Source organism: Erinaceus europaeus, chromosome 2 (assembly GCF_950295315.1).
Source record: "Erinaceus europaeus chromosome 2, mEriEur2.1, whole genome shotgun sequence".
NCBI lineage: Eukaryota > Metazoa > Chordata > Mammalia > Eulipotyphla > Erinaceidae > Erinaceus > Erinaceus europaeus.
Genome location: NC_080163.1, coordinates 111205374 through 111227457, shown reverse-complemented (window position 1 = coordinate 111227457; position 22084 = coordinate 111205374). Strand labels below are relative to the sequence as shown.

The 22084-nt window shown below is 43.0% G+C and overlaps 1 protein-coding gene and 1 long non-coding RNA gene across 4 annotated transcripts in view; one reads left to right on the top strand and one right to left on the bottom strand.

Annotated features, from left to right (window-relative positions):
- XKR6 (XK related 6) overlaps positions 1 to 5558 on the top strand; it is a 218376-nt gene extending 212818 nt beyond the window's left edge. Inside the window, exon 3 of the mRNA XM_060184926.1 lies at positions 3568 to 5558. Coding sequence (XP_060040909.1) covers positions 3568 to 4532 — 965 coding nt within the window. The 3' untranslated portion in view covers positions 4533 to 5558. The remainder of the gene's footprint in view (positions 1 to 3567) is intronic.
- A 28-nt stretch (positions 5559 to 5586) lies between these two features.
- LOC132536725 (uncharacterized) lies at positions 5587 to 12526 on the bottom strand. Of its 3 annotated transcripts, XR_009548216.1 has the most exons (5): positions 12459 to 12514; positions 12156 to 12215; positions 11202 to 11307; positions 10347 to 11076; positions 5587 to 5743 (listed from the first exon to the last, which is right to left on the bottom strand). It is a non-coding gene; the product is annotated as an uncharacterized LOC132536725 (long non-coding RNA). The 3 variants fall into 3 exon arrangements; XR_009548217.1 differs by lacking the exon at positions 12156 to 12215 and having other exon boundaries at positions 12459 to 12526; XR_009548215.1 differs by lacking the exon at positions 12459 to 12514 and having other exon boundaries at positions 12156 to 12452.
- Between the last annotated feature and the right edge of the window lie 9558 nt (positions 12527 to 22084).

The following is a 22084-nucleotide window of genomic DNA, read 5'->3' as shown; positions in this document are numbered from 1 at the left end:
AGTTTTTATTTATAAAATGGAAACACTGACAAGACCATAGGATAAGAGGGGTACTATTCCACAAAATTCCCACCACCGGAATACCATATCCCATCCCCTCCCCTGATAGCTTTCCTATTTTTTAACCCTCTGGGAGCATGGACCCAGCATCATTATGGGGTGCAGAAGGTCTGGCTTCTGTAATTGCTTCCCTGCTGAACATGGGCATTGACAAGTCAATCCATACTCCCAGCCTGTCTCTCTCTTTCCCTTCTTCTTCTAGCGTTTGCCCTTCTTCCGTAGCCAGTCAACAGCATCAGGCTGAGCCTGATGTAAAGTTTCGAGACCTCCTTTGAATCTGGAGAGGTGGCAGTCATTGACTATGTGGGTCATACTCTGTCTGTAGCCACAGGGGCAGTTCGGGTGTCTCCGGCTCCCCAGCGATGGAACATAGCGGCGCACCGGCCATGGCCTGTTCGATAGAGATCTGGGGATGTGGGGCTCCAGGACACATGGTGGGGTCTTCTACCCTGAGAAGTCTGGTTAGCATTATGGTAGCAACTGGAACCTGGTGGCTGAAAAAGAGTTAAGATAGAAAGCAGAGCAAATTGTTGACTAATCATGAACCTAAAGGCAAGAATATTATGACTAGAGATTTGGGGTCTTTATTTTGGAAAAAGCTAGTAGGTCTATTTTAGGTGTATTCCAAGGGGCCCATGACCCAAGTAGTTTTTGCCTGTACTTGACATCTAATATGCAGATGACCTATGCTAATGTCTGGGGGGGATGGTGTCACAGTTGGAAAAAGGACAAGAAAGCTGGATCAGGGAAGAGTGTAGCTCCCAAATATGGGAAAAGTATATAAATATTAACTGTAAACCCCATCGATCTGATCTGGGGCCCATAGTCAGCATAGGAGCCTATGTAACCTCTGCATCCCTGTTGGTCTGAACTCACATTCCATGGTCATGGCTAGGAACATTCCAGGCTGCGCCAATTTCAGGACCCATCATCCTCAGGTGGTAGGTAGAGTATGCTATCCAACTTCCCTTCGGAAAATGGAACATTCCCTACCATTGTTGATTCACATTGAGGGCCAGGTCAGATAGGAACCCACAGAGGGGTCCATTATGTTTTTCCTGATGGAGATGACCAGTGACAGTGGTAAGAGGGATCTGTTAGAGGTCTAGGCCCCTCATGTCTGTGTGGAAATCCCAGGACTCCCTGACTAGGGTCCCAGGTGATGGGGTGGTCTGGTAGTGACTAAAGAGTCATCATTAGAGTATGCCATTCACTTGCCCTTATTCAGCTTTTGTACTCCTTACTTTGTCTGACAAGGTTAGCTTTGGAGTGACTGAGGGACATGGAATAGAAGGTAGGTGAGGAGGGTATCTAGGTCTAAGTAGAAACTATTTCATTAGGTACTTTGTGGTGTCTTTTTAGGTCTTTCTGCTTGCTTGCTACATTTATTGACTCACTACAAACCACTGTGCACTTTTGCTTTAAGGCGTATGTTTTCCCCCAACTTCTGGATATATGACTTATGACCTATCTCATGGACCCTGGTCTATATCTAGGTTTTGAGGTTTGTTAAGAAGCGTACTACCCAAAATGAATTTAAGGAGTCCTATGAGCTAGGAAAGGTCTCACTAGAGTAATGAAGCTGGTGGGTTCAGATTCCATGCCTGACATCTCTGGATGCAGTCCGAAGTACCAGAGCACAGCTCAGCCCTGACTTACGGTGGTGTAGGAGATTGAACCTGGGACTTTGGAGCCTCAGGCATTAAGAGTCTTTGCAGGGAGTTGGGTGGTAGCACAGCAGGTTAAGCGTAGGTGGCACAAAGTGCAAGGAAGGACTGGTGTAAGGATCCAAGTTCAAGCCCCCGGCTCCCCACCTGCAGAGGAGTTGCTTCACAAGCGGTGAAGCAGGTCTGCAGGTGTCTATCTTTCTCTACCCCTCTCTATCTTCCCTTCCTCTCTCCATTTCTCTCTGTCCTAGCCAACAACGATGACAACAAAAATAACTAGAACAATAAAACAAGGGCAACAAAGGGAAAAATAAATAAATAGTCTTTGCATAGCCATTTTGCTATCTATCTACCCCTGACCAGGACTTTGACTCTTGATAGAGGTTTGGAAAGGAGCTAATGGTGAGAAAAGCTTGGGAGAGGCAAAAATTTCAGGGCAGTTTTGTTATTCTCTTTCTCTCTCTTTTTAAATATATTATTTATTTAGTATTTGATAGAGACATAGAGAAATTTAGAAGGAAGGGGGAGATAGGGGAAGAGACAGAGAGAGAGACCTACAGTCCTCCTTTACCACTCATGAAGTTCCCCCTGCAGGGGGTGGGGGGACTGGGGCTTGAACCTGGGTCCTTGTGCACTGTAATCTGTGTGCTTAATCAAGTGCACCACTGCCTGGCCCTTCAGTTTTATTATTCTCTTGATGAAATGAAAGGTTTTTTAGGTTTTTAAGCAGAGAAATGTGTGAGGGTAGGGAATCTGCCAAGGAGATGGTAGCCATTGTGACAGTGTTCAAGGCTTTGGTTGCATTTGGTTCTAAAATTCAGTGGGAAAAAACCACAAAAGAGGCATAAAGTGAAGATAGTGGAGAAGGGGAGCTTGGGGGAACTTGGGGGAAGGTTCTGGCTTGAGAGGAAGTGAATGGCATTATCAGGCGAAAGAAGTTCATGGAGAAACTTTGATCACTCTTACTATTCTCAGCCTGACTTAGTTACAAACATCTAAAAGGCAGAGATGTAAATCAACTGCTCTGTGTCCATTCCAGCATCCCTGGAAATCCCACACCTTCAAACTCAGGGTACTTGCCCCCTGACAGACAGTTCCAGGAAGGAAGGAAGGAAGCATAGAGGCTTCAGGAGCTCCTCAACCCACAGAAGTCAGTGCCAGGAGCAGACATTCTCGGAACTTGAGTCACAGGACTGCTGTATCTGAATGAAAGTGAGAGAAAGGGCCTTAGGAGTCAAGGGCCTCAGAGAACTCCGAGCAGTGACTGGTTGGAGAAAGCAGCTAGGATTTCAGGGAGGCCTGAATGAGGGAATGAGGCAGCCACCACAACTGATAGGCTGTCCCAGTCAAGGGATCAAGGTGCCTTTTGGATTGTCTGATGAGAGGAGAAAGGTTCAATTAAGATCTGCCCTTAGAGTCTTGGGTGAGCTGTCAGTCTTCACCATCAGTGACCCCCTCTTACTGTGAGCTTCTTAGAGAGCACAGGCTGCTGGGGATGGGAATTCCAACCCTAGCTACACATCTGATTTCTTATTCTATGACTCGTGTGTTCCCACCCACAGCAGAGGTCTGAACCCAGTTCTCTACCTCCATGGTAAAGTACATGAACCTCACTCTCCAACAGTGCACACCCAGTTGTTGAAGTGAAAGTCCTGGGTGACAAAAAACTGTCAGCTTAGGGAGTAGCTGTGACCTCCGAGTTCTGTTCCTGATTCTGTGTTTCTTTCTCCCTCCTCTAGATCTTGGTGTGTGTGGGCATCTCCTCAGCTGGCAGCCCTGCTGTGCCTCTCTGGGTTGCTGTCCAAGGTTTTGACTGTGTGGGTTTGTGTCTTTCCGGCAGGTGTCTCCTCTGTGACTTCCCTGATGTCCCTGGCTTGGGTGCTAGCCTCCTATCACAAGCTGCTGCGGGACTCCAGGGACGACAAGAAGAGTATGAGCTACAGAGGGGCCCTCATCCACCTCTTCTGGCGCCTCTTCACCATCTCATCCAGAGTTATCTCTTTTGCCCTCTTTGCTTCCATCTTCCAGCTCTACTTCGGAATCTTCGTGGTGGTTCACTGGTGTGCCATGGCTTTCTGGATCATCCATGGCGGAACCGACTTCTGCATGTCCAAGTGGGAGGAGATCCTCTTCAACATGGTGGTAGGGATTGTGTACATTTTCTGCTGGTTTAACGTCAAGGAAGGGCGGACTCGATATCGAATGTTTGCATATTATACGATAGTTTTGACCGAGAATGCTGCCTTGACGTTCCTTTGGTATTTTTACAGAAACCCAGAGACCACTGACTCCTATGCAGTGCCAGCACTGTGCTGTGTTTTTGTTAGTTTTGTGGCTGGGATCGCATTGATGCTCTTATATTATGGTGTGCTGCATCCCATGGGGCCACGAGCTAAGATCTTTGCCAGCTCCTGTTGTGCCGAGCTGCTCTGGGGCATCCCTCTGCCCCCCGATGTTGAGCCCATGGCGCCTCAGACCCCTGGGTACCGGGGGACACAGGTCACGCCTACCAGAGCCGTCACGGAACAACAGGAGGATCTCACGGCCGACACTTGCTTACCCGTTTTCCAAGTGAGACCCATGGAGCCCTCTACTCCATCTGGGCGTCCATACCACCCAGAAGGGCCCCTCATTAAGATTGACATGCCAAGAAAGAGGTATCCAGCCTGGGATGCCCACTTTGTAGACAGGAGGCTGAGAAGGACTATTAACATTCTGCAGTACGTCACCCCCACGGCAGTAGGCATTCGGTATCGGGATGGACCACTCCTTTACGAGTTGCTACAGTATGAGTCTTCACTCTAAGAGCGTCTTGACCCAAGTTGAGACGGGGACCTTCAGTTTGGTTTGCGGTAAACACCGCTTGCAAGAAATATAATCCCCCCTCCCCCCAATACACCGAACCACCACCACCACCACCACCACCTCCTCCACCACTACCACCCACGCTACACACACACAAAAAGGAAAATAATAAGTCACAACAACCCCTTCAGATAAGCTTTCTTTCCAGTCACTATATGTATACAAAGATATTCTCTATGTTTTGTAAGTAAAAACAAAAAGAAAACCTTTCTTTTGTTTTTTACACATAAACAGTATTTAAAAAAAAAAATCCCACACTATGATTCATAGGGTGGAGAAGGAGGAGACATCTCCACTCCAAAAGAAAAAAAAATGTTTTATACCTTACACCAAGTGTAGATCATTTACAGGATTGGTGCTGATTGAAAGAATAAAACAAAAACAAAAACAAAAACAAAACAAAACAAACAACAAAAAAAAACCTTCAACTGCCTTATGCCCTTAGGTGCTGAGTTTCATTAAGTACTGTCACGTTTTCTCATGCAAAGCTCTCTGGTGACTTTGGCACCAGCAGAGGAAAAATTAAATAATCAAATGAAACAAATCTAGAGATGAAACAAAAACCAATAGACAAAACAGTGAAACATTCTTCCTATCTGATAATTTGTGTGGAGAAAAACAAATTTACCAAAAGTAAAGGCAAGAAACCTTTCCCTTTTTTTTGTTTTTACTCCTCCCTTTCCTGTGGTCCCTTCTCCCCCCCAGTTATCAGCATCTTCTAGGAGCTAAATGGCTATTTGAAATTCAAATGGTCTGACAAGCTACTTGAAGGCTGACTATGTGCCATTTTAGCATTCACCTAGCAAGAATCATACCTGTTTCCTGGCAAAAAGCTAAACTGGGTAACAACAAAAACAAACAAAACTAATAATGGGAACTGGAAATCTAAAGCAAATTAAAAGAATTTTCCATATATATATCAACAAAGAGGATCAGTAATAATAAAACTCAGCATGGTAGCAAAAAGAATGACATCAATTTAAAGGCACAATACTTAATCGATGACTGGTAAAAATGATTTGTTCCATCATTTTAAGGCCATGAAAGGTATACATTTATCCCATGTGATACTTCATAAGGGCCTCATCTGTTTCCATTTGGTGGGACGCCTTAAATTGATCTGGAAAGAATTCTTCATTTTTTCATTTGTGCTTTAAAAATATTAACACAAAGAGGAAAATTAGAATATATATAAACATATATATATATATAAACATCAAATTGTAATAACTGACCCATTTCAAAGACTGTTTGGTGCTTTTGTCTTTCACCATTGTGGTTGGCTGAAAATCATTCAGCTCACTTGGTGCATTCGGGTTGAATGGGAAATTATGTGCACATATAGTGTGTGTGTGTGTGTGTGTGTGTGTGTGTCTGTGTGTGTGTGTCTGCTTCGAGGTCTTGCCAGAAAAAAAGTAGAAAACTGATACTGCGTAGATTGGTTGGCTGAGGTGCAGTGTGAGGGCTGGGAGGTCATGGGAAAGGGGTGGTGCTTGAACTTGAGCCCCTGGCTGGGAGAGGAAGGCAAGACTCACACCAGCAGCAGCTCTGGGTCTTAGAGGCATAACATTCTGGCAAAGATGCAACTTAATGCTTTCTTTTCTCATTGTACCAAGCTGAATTTCTGGAGGTGTTACAAGTTCGTTCAACCATTTTTTAAAAATGTTCTTTTTCAAAGTCTCAATCTTGTAAGGAATAGATTTCTGTTCTAAGGCATCATTTTAACAACAATCCCATTGTAGCTCTACTTGGGCACCAAAAAAAAAAAAAAAAAAAAGTAAAAAAGAAGAAAAAAGAAAAAAAGGAAAAGAAAAACTACAGAAAGAAAAATATTTCCATTTAAAAGATATATCTATCTATATAAATATATACACACAATATTTTTTAATTCAATACTGTTAGTCTTTGTTGTGTGTAGCAGAAATTCTTGTTTTTAAATTTCAGATGAAACTACTGAGGCTACAAGACCTCATATTGAACTATTCTTAAGTTCAGGAACTGATGAACTTTATTATGTTTGTGGGATTTTGTTTAAAAAAGGTATTATTCAAAGAGCTTCTCTTTCCCACTCCTTCATTGCTTTTTTAAATCTGCCGAGGGCAAAAACAAACAAATAAGCAAACAAACAAAAGATCAGATCACATTTTAAAACTTATTAGTAAAGCTGATGAACTTTTTTCCTGTGTAGACCCCTTGATTTCCTCCAGCCTGGCTTCAGTCTGAAGGAGAGGGAAAGGGGTGGAGCCTGCCCTGGAGGAAGCCACTCAAAGCACACCAGCCATTGGGGAAGACCTATGGGGGACAGCCTGTGGGCTCTCATTACCTCTTTGGGGACTCCATTCTGCCCAGAGGTACGCTTTCTTTTTGATTCTGTTTCTCTCAGGGTGGCCTAGATCTGCCTACTCTACTGAGGCCATTTGAGAGGAACAGTAGCCACAAATCTTATGGTATCCTGACCTGGGGCTCAGTGCCTGGAAGCCTTCAAACTGGACAGTAGTGCACCTACTCCACCCTCAGCTTTTTGGGTGCTCTCCCCAGCATCCCCTTGTATCCCTTCAGGGCCTCTACCACATGGGCTTGCTTATTCACTCTTAGATTTATTTCCTTTCTCTCTATTTTTTATTCCAACTCTGTCTTGGACGGTAAACTCTGTAACTTCTCTGTTTCAACTCCACATTTAGCATGTGCGTGTGTGTGTGTGCACGTGTTTGTGTTTACATGGCACTGACAATGCCACCGACATGGAACTGGGGTGTCAAAACAGTTGGGGTGACAACTTCCAACTCAAGGAGGGCCCCCATGTGGGGGCTTCAGCCACTAGGGACAGAGAGGCAGACCCCAAGACATTTCAGAATCCATTCTCTGAACCTTCGTTAGATCTTAAGATTCAAGCATGGAGGGGAGAGAACAGTCTTCTTTTTCTTCAAACTTTCTTACTCCACCTTCTCCATCATGTTACTTCCTTTCCTAAGATTAAAAAATTAAGTAGACTTCTGGGAGCAGCTGAAATAAAATCTGACTTTGCAAAGAGACTGGAAAAAAGAAGAAATGCTAGGAAAGAAGTAGATCAAGAAGAGAAGGAAATGGAGAATGAACAAAATGGTAGTTTTAGTTGTCTTGTCTGTGTTGAGTGAATTTTCAGGTCTCTAGGAAATGCTCCTTCTACTGACCCCACGGCCCTCTCCCTATCCCAGTCTCCTTTTGTTTGTTTATTTATTTATTTTTATGCGGGGGGGCTGCTTGTGGCAATCTGAACCTGGATGTAACCATGTAAATACACTTCAAATGTGCTGAGCTCACCTGGGGGAAATGTCTCTCCCTGTGACCTCATGACTTAGGTCCTGAAAAACCCAAGTTTCTAGGCTAACACTTCCATCATGAGACAAGGAATTCATTTTGAATCTGTCATCTGCTTAAGTCCAACCTTCCCAGTTGCTCCCCAAAGAACATCCACAATGTGACTTTTTCTTTTCTTCTTTTCCATTTCTTTCTTTCTTTCTTCCTTTCTTTCTTTCTTTCTTTCTTTCTTTCTTTCTTTCTTTCTTTCTTTCTTTCTTTCTCTCTTACCAGAGCACTTCTTAGTTCTGGTTTATGGTGGTGTGTGGTTTAAACCTAGGACTTTGGAGCCTAAAGCATGAGAGGTTTTTTTCTTTTTTTGCATAATCATTATGCTATCTACCCTTGTCCTCACAATGTGACTTTTAAAAATTATCTTTGGGGGAGCTGGGCGGTAGCACAGCAGGTTAAGCACATGTGGTGCAAAGTGCAAGGACTGTAAGGATCCCAGTTTGAGCCCCCAGCTCCCTACCTGCAGGGGAGTCACTTCACAGGCGGTAAAGCAGGTCAACAGGTGTCTATCCTCTCCCCCTCTGTCTTCCCCTCCTCTCTCCATTTCTCTCTGTCCTATCCAACAATGACAACAACAATAAAACAAAAAAGGCAACAAAAGGGAAAATAAATCAATATATAAGAATTATCTTCGGACCCATTTCTTGCCCAGGAATTTCCGACAGAAAATAAATAACCCCAAGTAATAGTTCTGGCAGGAGCTAAGTACCTTATACCACCAGGAGCAATAGAATTAAATAGGGAACGAGCACTTGCTCCCTTTATTTCCACCTACCAACAAACATGCACCATATTCTGTTGGGGGGAAAAAGTGACTTTTCTTTTCCTTCTTAGATTCTAGGAATGTCTCTAATATCCGAGTGATGCTGTTAGCATCATTTCTGCAAATTGTGTTTCTTCCCTCTTCCCAAGCTTCTGCATGAAAGGGAGGCTCGACATAATCAGATAATATCTGAGCGATGTCCCCTGAGCCTGCTGTCAGGAGCCAGCATCATCCCCTAAGGCCATGTTAAGGGGGTCCAGGAAGGTCCATATCTACCAGGGGATCTTTTCTAACCTTACTCACTACCTAAATTTTTTTTTAACCCAAACATATTCTTTCTTTCTTGTTCTGAAGGAATTACCTGTTCTGCAGGATTAGACTCATCCAAACAAGATGGGAACTGGGGGTACAATAGGCAACAGCTCCTAATATTCATGTGCTTCCCTTCTCCATAATGAAAAATAACACTTCAGTATGACCTAGGTGTGTGTGGAGGGGGAGGGAGGTCATCTACCCTTGCACCCACTCTCTATCTCTCTAGTACAAAAGTCAGCCAGTACTCTGTCCTACCCATTCCAAACCCAACCTCGCAATAAACTCTATAGTGTCAGGGAGGCTTAAAAGAGTGCAGTACCTGTCTGGACATGGGTATGAGAATGATTAGACTAGAAGGTATCTTATACCATAAGGCATCAGACTTTGTTCCTAAAGGAGCCTGATTCTCAGAGAAAAAAAATCTGCAGATTAAAAAAAAAAAAGTCCCAGATAGCATCACCGCCTTCATTCTCCATCCATGCTTACCCCTCCCACGTGTAAGAGGTTGAAGAAAAGCTTTCTGAACTGGTTCATGTCTGGAGACCCTCTGTGCATTTTTTTTTTTTTGTAGACTCATGGTGCCAACCAAGTATTGTTTGTATCACCCAGAGGGGGCACTAACTCTCCCTTTCATGTCTATTCTATTTCTTGTTCTCTAAATGCAGGAAACCTTGACTGATATCCCCTCTCCCCCCTCCAGATCTTAGCAAAATATCCTTTCTTCACTCCAGAGCTGGCTTGGGCTGGGCTGTCATTTCACATTCACTTGGCACTGTAGGTGTTGTTTCTACAAGCAAACTGGCTCCTTAACTCCAAGCAAAGCCCCTTCAGTTCTTTTGTGGGGAGCCACTTAGAGCTGTTCTAAATGCTTCCCAGTAGTGCCCCAGAAAATTTATTTAAATCACCATCAGCTCATTTTCTAAGACCCAGCTATGAATCAAATAAATACATTGGAAACCCTTAATATAGGTAAAATCTGTATCATTTCTTCCTCATCCCAACTGGCCACTGCCACAGATTCAACATACTATCCTCATCCATAGCTTAAACTCCTAGACATGGAAAGTGCCCCATCACAGGTGACAAGACCACTAACTTCTGAAAGAATCCCCCCACCCCACCCAAAGCACCCCTCATCAGTGTATGCCTCTCCCACCCCACCCCAGCATTTTTTTTTTCAAAGTCCCTTCCTGGGGGAGATGAATGTGGTGGCGGGAGTAGGGGTTGGGATGATGCTTCATCTAAATTCCTGCAATAGCAACCAAAGCCTAGTTCGCACCCACCTTTTGTTCTGTTAAAAGTTTTGTTTCTTACTGAAAACACTGTACCTTGTGATTTCAGCCAAATGCCAGCAGATGGAACACTTCCTTGATGCCTGTAGCTTTCTTTATCCTCCTGCATAGTTCTGTCTGCCTTACTTGACTCTTCCCAGCACCATCTGCTTCTCCCCGACTCCTCCTCCTGGGAACGAGCTGTGCTATCTTACTCCCTATACCTTCTTTGCCACAGCTGGCAGAACATGGTGGAGTGTTCTGGAGCCAAAGGTCTGGAGTGATATTTATTGATGGCAGCCCCTGAGGGTGGCAGATGGTCAAACTGTGAGAGATAACTGCTCCCCACCCCCCTCACCACACACATACACATACCCTGTACATGGCCAGCACCCCCATGTTAGGGGCTAAGAATAGATTAAGTTGGAAATGAATGGACAGGACCTAAAAGGTACTGTCCTAGACTACTCAACTATTATGCAAGCTCCACCCTCACCCCAGCAGAAGCCTGCCTTTGCCCATCCCTAACAAACATCATAAAACCCCACCATGCCAGAAACCAAAGTCATGTCAATTTGCCTTTGTTCACCCAGGAAAGACAACTCCCCCAAATCATCTTCCAATCGAGCACAAAGAAATAACTTTCCTTGTTTGGTGTACCAATCTATTCTTTGTGAGCATCTCCCCGTGAGCAGCTTTTAGTTACCTGTTGTAGCAGATCCAGGCAACTGGTTGAACCCTGTTAGGTCTGTTTCTCCAACCTTAATGCAACTCTGGGATCCTCAGTCTAGGAGTGAGGGTAGGAAGTTCATTAGAGCAGAAGACCCCCTAGAAGCTCTTCTCTAGAGCCAGAAAGATCCACAAGCATACCAAGTTGATTCAGGGTCCCTACTGTGATCTTGGATGACTCACTTTGTCTCCAGTGCCTTGGCTTTTCCATATGTAAAGCATGGGGAATGAATGCCAACCTCTATCTTCTCTTCTGCTCAAGGTTGCTGTGGGGATTTGGTCTTGTTACCTGTGACAAGGGCATCATAAAAGGAACAGTGGATACTATTGGAAGTGGATCCATGGAAGGATGACATAATCTCTGGGTGGTGCCTCCCTGAACAGTCTTGCTGGATAGGGATAATATCACTGCCTATAGATCTTAGACATGTCACACACTGTGAACCCAACACAATGACACTCAAGTCACATTGCCAGGGCTCACTGATTCCAGCTGGACATGTGAAATTCTAATACCAAATGTTTTGGTAGCAGTTTTCCCTCTATAATGTATCAGAAAGTAGAAAGGATCTATCTGTAAATTGTTATTCATTGATCTTTGGAGAAACAATGACTAGATGAATAGAAGATATTTGGGTGTTGTTTTTAAGGTAGTTGAAAGTTCTTCCTGTTCTCTCTCTCTCTCTCTCTCTCTCCTTCCATCCTTCCTCCTTTTCCAATTTGGAGACCCTCTAATCTCTTGTAATCCTCATCAATAAGCTTGCCTCTCCCTCTCTGCAGATTACAGAATCAAAATTTTGGCTCCCCCCACCCCTCCAGCAACTATTCCACCAACCAAAATGTAGTCCCTAAGGTGGGTTTTCATAATTCCTGGTGTGCTTTGAGTGGAGCCTAGAGGCAAAGATTCAGAGACCAATAGGGGCTGGATGGGATATGCTACTTATGGATTTTTTTTGTTGTTTTGTTTTTGTACAAATCAAGATATTTTCCCTGCATTACATGAATTGGAAAAGTTTAAGTTTCTTTTTCTATCCTTTTTTCTTTTCTTCTTCTCCACCCCCCCCCCTTTTTTTTTTTTTACTGGTTTGACTGTTAAGAATTCAATTACCAAGATATTCTTTGAGCAAGAAAACAGACCTGTCCTAAGAGTCTCTGTGGTCTTCTTAGGTCCTAAATCAGAATGAGGGCAGGTGGGAGCTGTGGAGAAGGATAACATCCAGGAGGGCAGCTGCAACACTGAATTTTGAGTGGCTCAGAGAACCAGTTTTCTGAAGAAATTTCTAGGAACTTCCACAGGACTAGGTCAATCAACTTAGCTCTGACTTTCCTCAGAGGTTCTCTTTCCTTGAAATTCAGGTGTATTATGTTGTATAAATATCACCCATAAGAAAATGAAAAGCATCTCCTGATATTGTCCTCCCCAAAAAACAGGTCACTCACTTGGGCAAGTTCTAGAAATTGCTGCAAAACCTCCTGCTCTTGAGCTGTGTAGCCCTGACCAGGGCTCCTTTCCCACCTGCTCTAATTCTGCTCTCCAGGGTTAATAGTATTGTTCTGACAACACAAAGGACCAGGTCATAGTTTGGAATTCTGTGATGACTTCTGTTTGAGTTTTGTATCTGATGGTTCTGTCAAGGCCAAATCCTGCTGGGGTGATTTGTTTCCACAAGGTGTTTCTGATGGTGACCAGAAGAAAGAAGTGCCCAAGACCCCAGACTTCATGCTGCCTTCTCACCTATACCCTTTGGGACCAGGATGGATGGAATGAAACATAAGACATTTATGCACAAGAGCTTCAATGATGGATACATGGAATCACAGAGAATAAGGACTCATGATGTGGTATGAAGAGTGATAAGGAAGAGGAGACCTTCCAGAAGTACATAGAAAGAATTGTTAGCAGTCTTCTAACCTTTACTTCCTTCGCACTCTGAAGCAGAAATAGCAAAGCATGTTCTTTTCAGACAGAGGACACTGATTTTTACCAAGGATCTATTCAAGTGTTCTTGTTGGCCTAAAAGGTCCAAGAAGGCATCTAAAGAGAGGACAGCAAAGAGGACAGCAAAGTTCTCATGAATGGATAATGACATGGGAAATTAAAACTCCAGGACTCTATCCTTTTGCAGAGTTTAGGCAAGTCACTATGGGGGCCAATTTCTCTCTCTCTGTACTGTAGGAGGAACACTGCTTCCTCACCTCACAGGGGGTTTGTGAGAAATGGATGTGGTGAACCACTTTGGGGAGAAATATCCTGGTATCAAGTTTTCTTCTGATTAAGAATCCTTGTAAACATTTGATGAGCACCTACTCATCAAATGAAAGGATATATTCTAAGTGCTGTAGAGGGAGGGGAGGGGATTTGATTCCCCGCCTCCTCCTTTTGGATTGATAAAATTTTAACCTGATGATAAGAGGACAGAATAACAGTTATTTCTTGATGCTGATCCATATGCTCTGTGTTTCTGCACCAGAAAACCCACTCTCCTTTCCTGTGCAAGCATTTCAGCAGGATAAAAGGGCCTGACATCCTCTGACTTGCATGAGAGGATGATCTTGAGAAAAAAAAAAACAACAACAATGCTTGCTCTCTTCCCTCTAGTGAGGGGAAGGTAAAGGTGAATATGAGTGGGTGTGTCCTGTGGCCAAGAAAATATGCTTTGGTTATTTTAATCACTCCCCCTGAGCTCTGCTTTGGTTTTGCCATAGCCATCATCTTCTCTCTCCAGATCAGGCAAGGGCTTGTTTATGCAGCGCAACTATTGCTGGATGATGTGGGGGAAGAGAGTTAATTGGTTTCCTTGGAAGGTCTGGTACACTGCTGTTTGCTGGAAAGTTTTGGCTTCCTAAAACAAGGGCCCTTACTAGAAAACAATTCAAAATATGTGACTGTTTATCTCTCTCTTTCCCACTCTATTTCTCTATTTCTCTCTCTCTCTCTCTCTATCTCTCTCTCTCTCTCTCTCTCTCTCTCTCTCTCTCTCTTTCTCTCTGTAGTGGGAAGTCTTCCATTTCTTAGCTGCCTATCAGAAAAATGAAGCCTCTTCAAATTTCTCATTTGTTTTCCAGTATGCAGAGTTCTTCCCAAAAACACTCCTGGGGTAGAGACAGAAGTCTTGAATATTCTAAAATATAGCACATCTCAAATTACTTGCTGAGTATGGGGCCCACAATCTTTGGGTTATTCCAAAGAGCCAAACCACCTACTGAGTTAAGCAGGCTGTGATTCCAGCCCCAAGTGGAAGCTTCCTGGAAGAGCATCCAGAGCCTGAGAGCTTTAGGAATGCCCACTCAGTATTCAGGAGCCATCTTTCTGAATCTTCAGAAATTTGTCTGCCACAAAAAAAGTATCTTTGGAGTTCAATGGGGGGTTTCTCTATGTTTTAGCTCCAAAGTGAAGCCACTGGTTATTTTGAAAAAAATCTCTTTATGTTGCCATTCTTTAGGAAATAAGGACTTACTTTTCCTTGCTTTTCAGAGAGTAAAAACCAAGAGAAAGGGAAGATGATTTAGTTTTAAAAATGGCTCTTTGGTTGTTGAGAAAAGGTAAGAAACCCAGGATCCCTTATACCTTGGACTCAAAGATTTGGGAGGCTCTCCGGTATTTAGAGTCCTAAGGTAGTTCAGGGGCTTCATGTCCTTTCCTTCCACCCAGGGTCAGCCAGTCCTTCCTCATCCTTCTGGCCGCATCCCTGTTCTTCTTCAGCCTGAACGCATGCCAACTCTCAAAGCTGGTGTTGATTTCCTCCAGAAAATCAGTCCTGATTTTCACTTCACTGCAGATGGGGCTATTTGTCCATTCACAACCCCTTTGGCCTTTTTATTTGCCTTGAAACAGCTCAGCTGCATGCTTCCACCAAACATATCTTAGCAGCACAGGAACATTCCATGGACCCAGACTCCCACAAGGGCAAGGATGGGCCCTTTCTTCCTTCATTTCCGTCTATGTGCCTAAGGCCTGTCTCTGGGTCCTGAGGTGGAGGGCAGAGGGAAGTGGTGGACTGTGTCACTGAAGAAGTTAGAGAATGCACCCTGTAACTAAGGAGGTCAGCATGGGTCTCTGAGTAAAAACTTTATATCAGGAGCTGACTCTCACCCACATCTCAAAAAGCTCCACACCTGTGGTCCTGTAATCTTTCACTGCAGGCCCCCCACTGACCTCACTATGCAGTGCTGCCCTGTGGCACCTGCTGGTTAGTCACTGAGGGCTTTATTTTATTTTGTTTAAAATTGCAAACTTCCAGATAGAGATAGAGAGAGAGAGAGAAAGAAATGCCCTGAAAACCCTATAAACTAAGAGGTGGTCTAATATTTTGAGGTTGTTGTAAATTGTGCAGAATTGGGGAGGGGATCTTTGGAATGAATATACAACCACATACATATAGTGAACTGATGGATCTCATCCACGTACATACATATACCTATTGTGGGCATGTGTGTATGTACTGTAGACACACACACACACACAGAGAAGAGAGAGAGAGAGAGAGAGAACACACAGAGAGAACACACACACAGATTTTTTTTTTTTTAGGTGTATCTTTTTCTTAAAGGGCTTACGACTATTAGTGAAGGGAGGATTCTGACATTTAGGGCTTGTTCTTGCCAGACTTGAAATAGACCTAATCCAGATAGGTTTTTTTCCTCCTCCTAGGCCTAGAACTACCAAGACTCTAAGCAACAGGGACATGCCTGTCTCCTTGTGGAGGTTAGAACTGGGACTGGTGACTCTTAAAGGCTGCTCATGTTCTCAGTAGGTCTACCATGTAATCTGAACACTCAAAACAGCAGCTTTCAAAACAACTTCCTCCTCTCAAGGGTTCAGATCCCACCAAGTACTTCTGGTCCTTTTACTGGCTAGTCCTTAGAGCAGGTAGAGAGAAGTAGAAGGAAGTTAGGGGTGGGGGCATCTGCTCTGAACCCTTCAGCTACCAGCAACCCTGATGTGGTGGTGGGGACCAGAATCTGATATGAGGAACTGAATCTGACCTGAGTCTTACATACTTTTAAAAATTATCTTTATTTATTGGAAAGAGACAGCCAGAAATTGAGAGGGGAGGGGGCTGATAAAGAGGGAGAGAGACAGAGAGATACCTGCAACACCACTTCAGCACTTGCAAAGCTTTCCCCCAGCAAGTAGGGACTGGGGGCCTGAACCCAGGCTCTTGTGCATTGTAACATGTGCACTCAACTAGGTACGCCACCACCTGGCCCCAAGAGTTGTGCATTTTCCATTTCTATCTGGCCCAACCAAGCTCCTGAGAATCAGGGATTATCTCCATCCTCATGACTAACAGAGACAGTCCAGAACAGTCACTTTGTAGGAGGCAGAAGTAATTTTACAATAGAGACCCTGTCCCCATGGGTCCAGGGTCTGTTGAATAGATAGCAGAAGAAGCAGGAGTGGATATGATGTGGAAGTTCACTCTGGACTTGTAATCCATACTCAGGTTGCTCCTCTGAGGGGTACAGAGGCAACTGGCATTGGGACCCACATTTTAAAAATGTTTCAGAGCTAGGTGGGTGCTACTAAGAAAGCCATCACCCAGTGAAAGACCTGAACCAAGTCGGAGGTAGCTTGCAGGGGCAGAAGGCTGGACTTCAGCCTTTTTCTAAAAATAATGGCAATCTTTTTTTTTTTTTTTTTTTTTTTTTGCTATTTCCTTATATTTATTTAGTTTTCCCTGGCTAGTAGTCACTCTTCTAATTTTAACCAAATTAAGCTGATGACACTGCTGACTCTTTATAGCACAGAACTTTATGAAATTCTCAGGAAATTCAAAGCCTCGAGTGCATAAAATGAGTATTTTTTCCTAAAGGGCTAACCAAATAATATCTGAGCTTTAGCTGTTTCTGAGAAAGTGGTTTGTATGTATCTGTTAGGAATTGAGTTGAGTCATGACACCATTCCCCTGAAGATTCCAACTATTTCCCTCCACTGCACAAATGGTCAGGCATGCACCCATAAAAGAAGAGTTCTAGAATGTAACAATTCCAAGCTGGTGGTGATTGCCTTCAGCCCTCTCTGTCAGTCTCACTGAGATGGGAGTTTGCTGGAGGAGCTACAGTCTCCAAGTATGACTCCTGCTTCTATCTACTGTGGAATTTTCTTCCCTTTCCTTTTCCTCTGTATCACTTCTTCTGTCCTGAGCACTGGCAGAGTGAAAAGAAAGTAACTTCCAAAGCTCAGACCATGTCTTTCTTTATTCTGGTTTGCTGGCATTAAAATCTATTTGCAGTGAACTGTAAATTGAGGATGAAGCCTCTCAGTGGAACCTTCAAAGTAAGAAGGCCAAAGTCTCAATTTAAAGAGATACAAGTGAGCCTGTTTCCAGCCCATTTCTCCAGAGCAGGTCTCTATGGAATCAAGGAAGCCAATCAAGGAAGGTGGAGAAGGGAGAGAGTCTAGGAAGTATCTGTGCGTTATCTCATCCAACCTGTACAGGCACTGCATGTGTGTTACAGGTTCAGCATTCAGCTGATGGCAGATATATGAAATTTATGCTCCCCTTTGGGTGAAAAATAGGCACTATTCTTAATGCAACACAATGTAATTTAACTGAACCACTATTATGTACAAAGCATGGTCCTCGGTCAGAAAAATTTAACAAGGGAGAAAAATGTAGAATTTAAATTTTCAAGCTATAAAGTCTAAGAATGACTTCTTCTGTTATCATAATGGGAGGATGCAAAGATCCCTAGTAGAAAATCAGTACATCTGAGTACTGGCCCCACACTTTGTGACCTAGGGTCAGTGGGTTAGCCTCTCTAGTCAACAATTTCTTTGTTAAATAAATGTTCCATTAAGTTCTAACACACACTGGCCATTCTAGTCTGGAGAGAAGTTCACAGAACTCTGGTGGAAGGGAGACTATGATAAATCCACAAAGGCACAGAGCAAATGCTCTAGGAGTCTTGCAGAGCAAACTTTTTGCTTTAAAAATAAGGGCTGGCCTTTGGAAAAGCAGCCTCAGAACTCAGCTTGGCAGTATCACCCTTCTGCTATGCTACAAGCTGTTCTGGCTACCACAACAGGGCATTCCACTTGGTCTGGACTAAGTTAACACTAATAATAGCGGATCTGAATTTCCCTCTCTTCTACCCTCTCTTGAAGTATTGCTGGGAGAGTCAGTCCTCCATGTCATGGTAGTTTCTAGCTTCACTTTTCCATCCAGCTGCTACCTGCCTGCTGAGGTTTCTGAGGTTGTGGTCAGGATGCTAGAGATCACTGTGGAGATGGGCTTGGAGGTCAGCGACACATGTCCTACCCTGAAGGGACTTGTAGGCACCCTTGGAAGGAATAATTGGAAAGGACTACTCTCCAAAAACCATGGGCAGGCAGGGACTACCAGGCAGCCAAGTCTGTAGTGTGAAGTTGGGAAAAAAGCATAAAGAGAAACCTAAGGGAGAAAGCAAGGATAGCTAGTGTATTCAGGCAGTCTTTTTTTTGTATTGTAAAGGGGCTAGAGGAGACTCCTTGCAAATGGAAGATTTTTCTATTAGATGTTTTCTTCAGCTCTGTTTTCTATGCCCACAAAGTAGGTTTGGATAAGTAACTCAAATTGTTGCAAGTGGTCTAAGATTAATTTACTTTTCTTCAAGCTGCAGAGTGTCAGACACAGGATTTAAAAAAAAAAAAAAAAGCAACTTAAACTCGAGCCCCTAGCCCCTAATTCAAGAAACCAGAAGGAAAAAAGCAGTAATTCAATTTAAATTAGTAAGCCACAGAGATTGCTGCATCAGACCCCACCCCCATCCCCAAACTCCTTAGCTTCGAGTTCAGAAAAAAAGGACCCTGCAGTGAACTCTCAGGCCTCTATTTTTTGATGATATGGGCTTGCACAGCTAGAGGGGCTTTGGGATTGAGGTTCACACTAGCTCATTCCCTTTCTTCTACCACAGACCTGGAGAACAGGAAGATGACTGGGAATACAGCCCCCCCCCCCCATTTAGAACTTAATGTAACAAAACAGCTCCCCACTCCAATTTGGAAGGTAGATCCCACCTGGTAGAAATAAAGGAAGGAGTATTTAAAAGTTGGCAAGTATCACATAAATATAAAGATGTCTTTTAGTTTTAATGTCCACATGGCAGTCTTTGACTGTCACCTCTCCTTTTCTGGCCTGTCAGAGGCACAAATAATTCTTGGTGCTCTGAATGGTCAACAACTTCCACTATTCTCAGCAGGACTGTGAGGATGTAGTAATGTGGATTCTAAACCAACGTTCATGGTTCTTGGCTCCATGGAAAGAGGTGGAAATCCATCTTCCCTCAATAACCTAGACTAGTGTTATTTGTGGCAAACAGTGCCTACAGATGTAATTCCTTCATAATCCTTCTCTCTCTCTCTCTCTCTCTTGCATAATGCATTGCAATCAAGGAATAGGGTTAGAAGACATGTTTTCATGTAAAATATTTTTATTCACATTTTTTCTTAAGGAGCGCTGGGCTTCCAGTATTTGAGTCTCCTGGTTTTGTTTGTTTGTTTGTTTTACTACTGTGACTACTACTACTACTCTACTACTTGTCGTCTTCTTCTTCTTCTTCTTCTTCTTCTTCTTCTTCTTCTTCTTCTCCTCCTTCTCCTTCTCCTTCTCCTTCTTCTCCTCTTCCTCCTCCTTCTCCTTCTCCTTCTCCTTCTCCTTCTCCTTCTCCTTCTCCTTCTCCTTCTCCTTCTCCTTCTCCTTCTCCTCCTTTTTAATGGAATTGTGTCTTTTCTGTTATCCAGAAAGGCACAGGTTCTTTCTTCTCTGTCTGGCAGTTGAGTTGAAATGGAAAGATGGAAATGGATATGGAGTGAGATCCTTTTTGATTCAGTTACTCTAGGGTCCTGGATAAAGATGGGAGACTTGTCAGTTTCCTCCACAAGGGAGGTGTCAAGAAAAATTTAACTTCTAGAAATCTCATGGTGCCTTTTTTTAGTGGTGCTGCTCTCTTGTGTAACTTCGATCTCAAGATGGCCACTTTGCAGCAAACAGTGATGCCAGTTCTTTTCTCTGGTGTGATGTGCTGGTGCAGTATAGATCTTCATGTATATGTAGAAAAGAATAGATAGAGATCTCACTGGAGCTCTGTAATTACATCTTGAGGTCCTGGTGCAGTTTGGTGGGAGTGGTTATTCCTGTGCAGAAAATGATACTGCTCACTGGGGAACCAACTGTTTGGTGGAGTTCTGACACTGGGAAAAGGCACTGGCCAGTAAGATGGGCTACTCCTATGACTTGTTTTCTTTTTTCTCTCTTGTGAAAGTTACCGTCTCCAGAACCTGGAATGTTTGCTGATGGAGCAGAGAAGCTTCTTTTTGAACTTCCTTTGGTGCTGATATTTGACCATTTTCTTCCTTTGTTTTATTTCCTCATCAGTGGCCAACTGATTCTCCAAAATCATAATTCACCATGCAAAGGGATGACCTGGGGATAAGAGGCTAGAAGAAGTTGGGCCTCCCTAACTTCTTGAAAGATTCCAGACGGTGTCTTTTGAGATGTGCTGAAGTCACCCAGGCTAGTTTCCCCATGTAAAGTGAATAGCAGAGTATGTCCTGACCTCACCAGGAAGGGTCACATAAAAGAACTCAATGGTGAATCATTCTTAATTTGGAGACTGCAACTTGATGTGTTTTTAAGGTCGTGTCTGTATATTGTTAAGATGTTCATCTTGGGGCTTGATTTCATTCCCCTTTTGCTCCTCTATTGACACCATGTTGTAGGTTCATCCTCTGGCAATACCTTTGAAAAGTACATAACTGATGAAGATTCATCTAAGGGGTTGGGTAGTGCTAATTCCTACAAAGGGGAAAACATCACTAATACTGTATAAGGTGCTAGAATCAAACCTCATTTTATAAACCTTGGTTCTTAGAGAAAAACAAAACATGCAGAATTCTTTCTGTGACGCCTTATTATAGATTGTGATAGCCAATTGTTTATCCAAAAAGAGAGAATAGAAAATAAAGATGAGATGCAATGATTCTGTATAAAATATAACAAGAGCTTTTTCCTATATTAATGTAAACTACTATATATATATACATATATATGTGTGTATATATATATATATATATATATATATATATGCTTGAGGCTGATAGAAAGGATGGGAAAATGTATGTTCATCTTTATTTTAATTTATAATTGGTTCACAACTTTTAAGTATGTGAGCAAGATTGTTGGATGTGGTAAGACAGGATTTCCTGTATGGGCTAGGAAATTATTCATAGCTCCATTTTGTTCTACATGAGATTAGAAGGATCTGGCTGAATTAAAAGGGGAAATAGTTGAAGACAGAGATGTGCTTTCTAAATCTTCTCAGCATTGTTATGCTTTGGTGGTGCTCCTCCTTATTCCCAATATTGCTGTAGCGTCAGCTGCCTACGGTATTAACAAATTATGTTTACCTAATTATGTTTTTTTTAAAAAAGGAGGTAGTTGTTCTTTCCCAGCTATGAAAAAAATTGTGAACCCTAATCAAAATGTGAGGCATTTCCACAGTTATTCAATAAGAAAATGGAGTCATTTCTGGTGCTTTTCTGTGATGCCCTCATTCTCCTCCTCTCACCCTTTTTGTGCTAAAGAATCCAACAGATGAGTGTTGACAAGAAATGAGGTGAGAGTTTAGCAAACATGTACTGGTGAATACAAATTATGCCTGGACAGATGGGTATGGTTCTTTATCAAGTATGACTGTATAATTCCAGTGTTTCGTGCTTGCATGTATGTGTGTGTGTGTACTGTATCTATGCTCTGTGTATGAAATGTTTGGTGGACAGAGAAAAATACTGCAAACAGAAATGAACAGAAACAAACAAACAAAAATCCAATGGTATTTTATCGGACAACACACTTGTTCACCTTGGTGAGAAGCCAGTTTCCCAACTATGCAATTTTCCTGTTTCTCCCCTAACCCATTCACCTCAGACCTCCATCTCCCTCACAATTATTCCTTTGTATAAGAACCACCATATACCATTTCTGATTCAAGGTGAGCATGCTCCAGTGATTCTTTTCCTAAATTTAAGAGCTCCTGGGAAAGAAAAGGTTTTCCTTTTAATTTTCAATAAATCAATATAACCC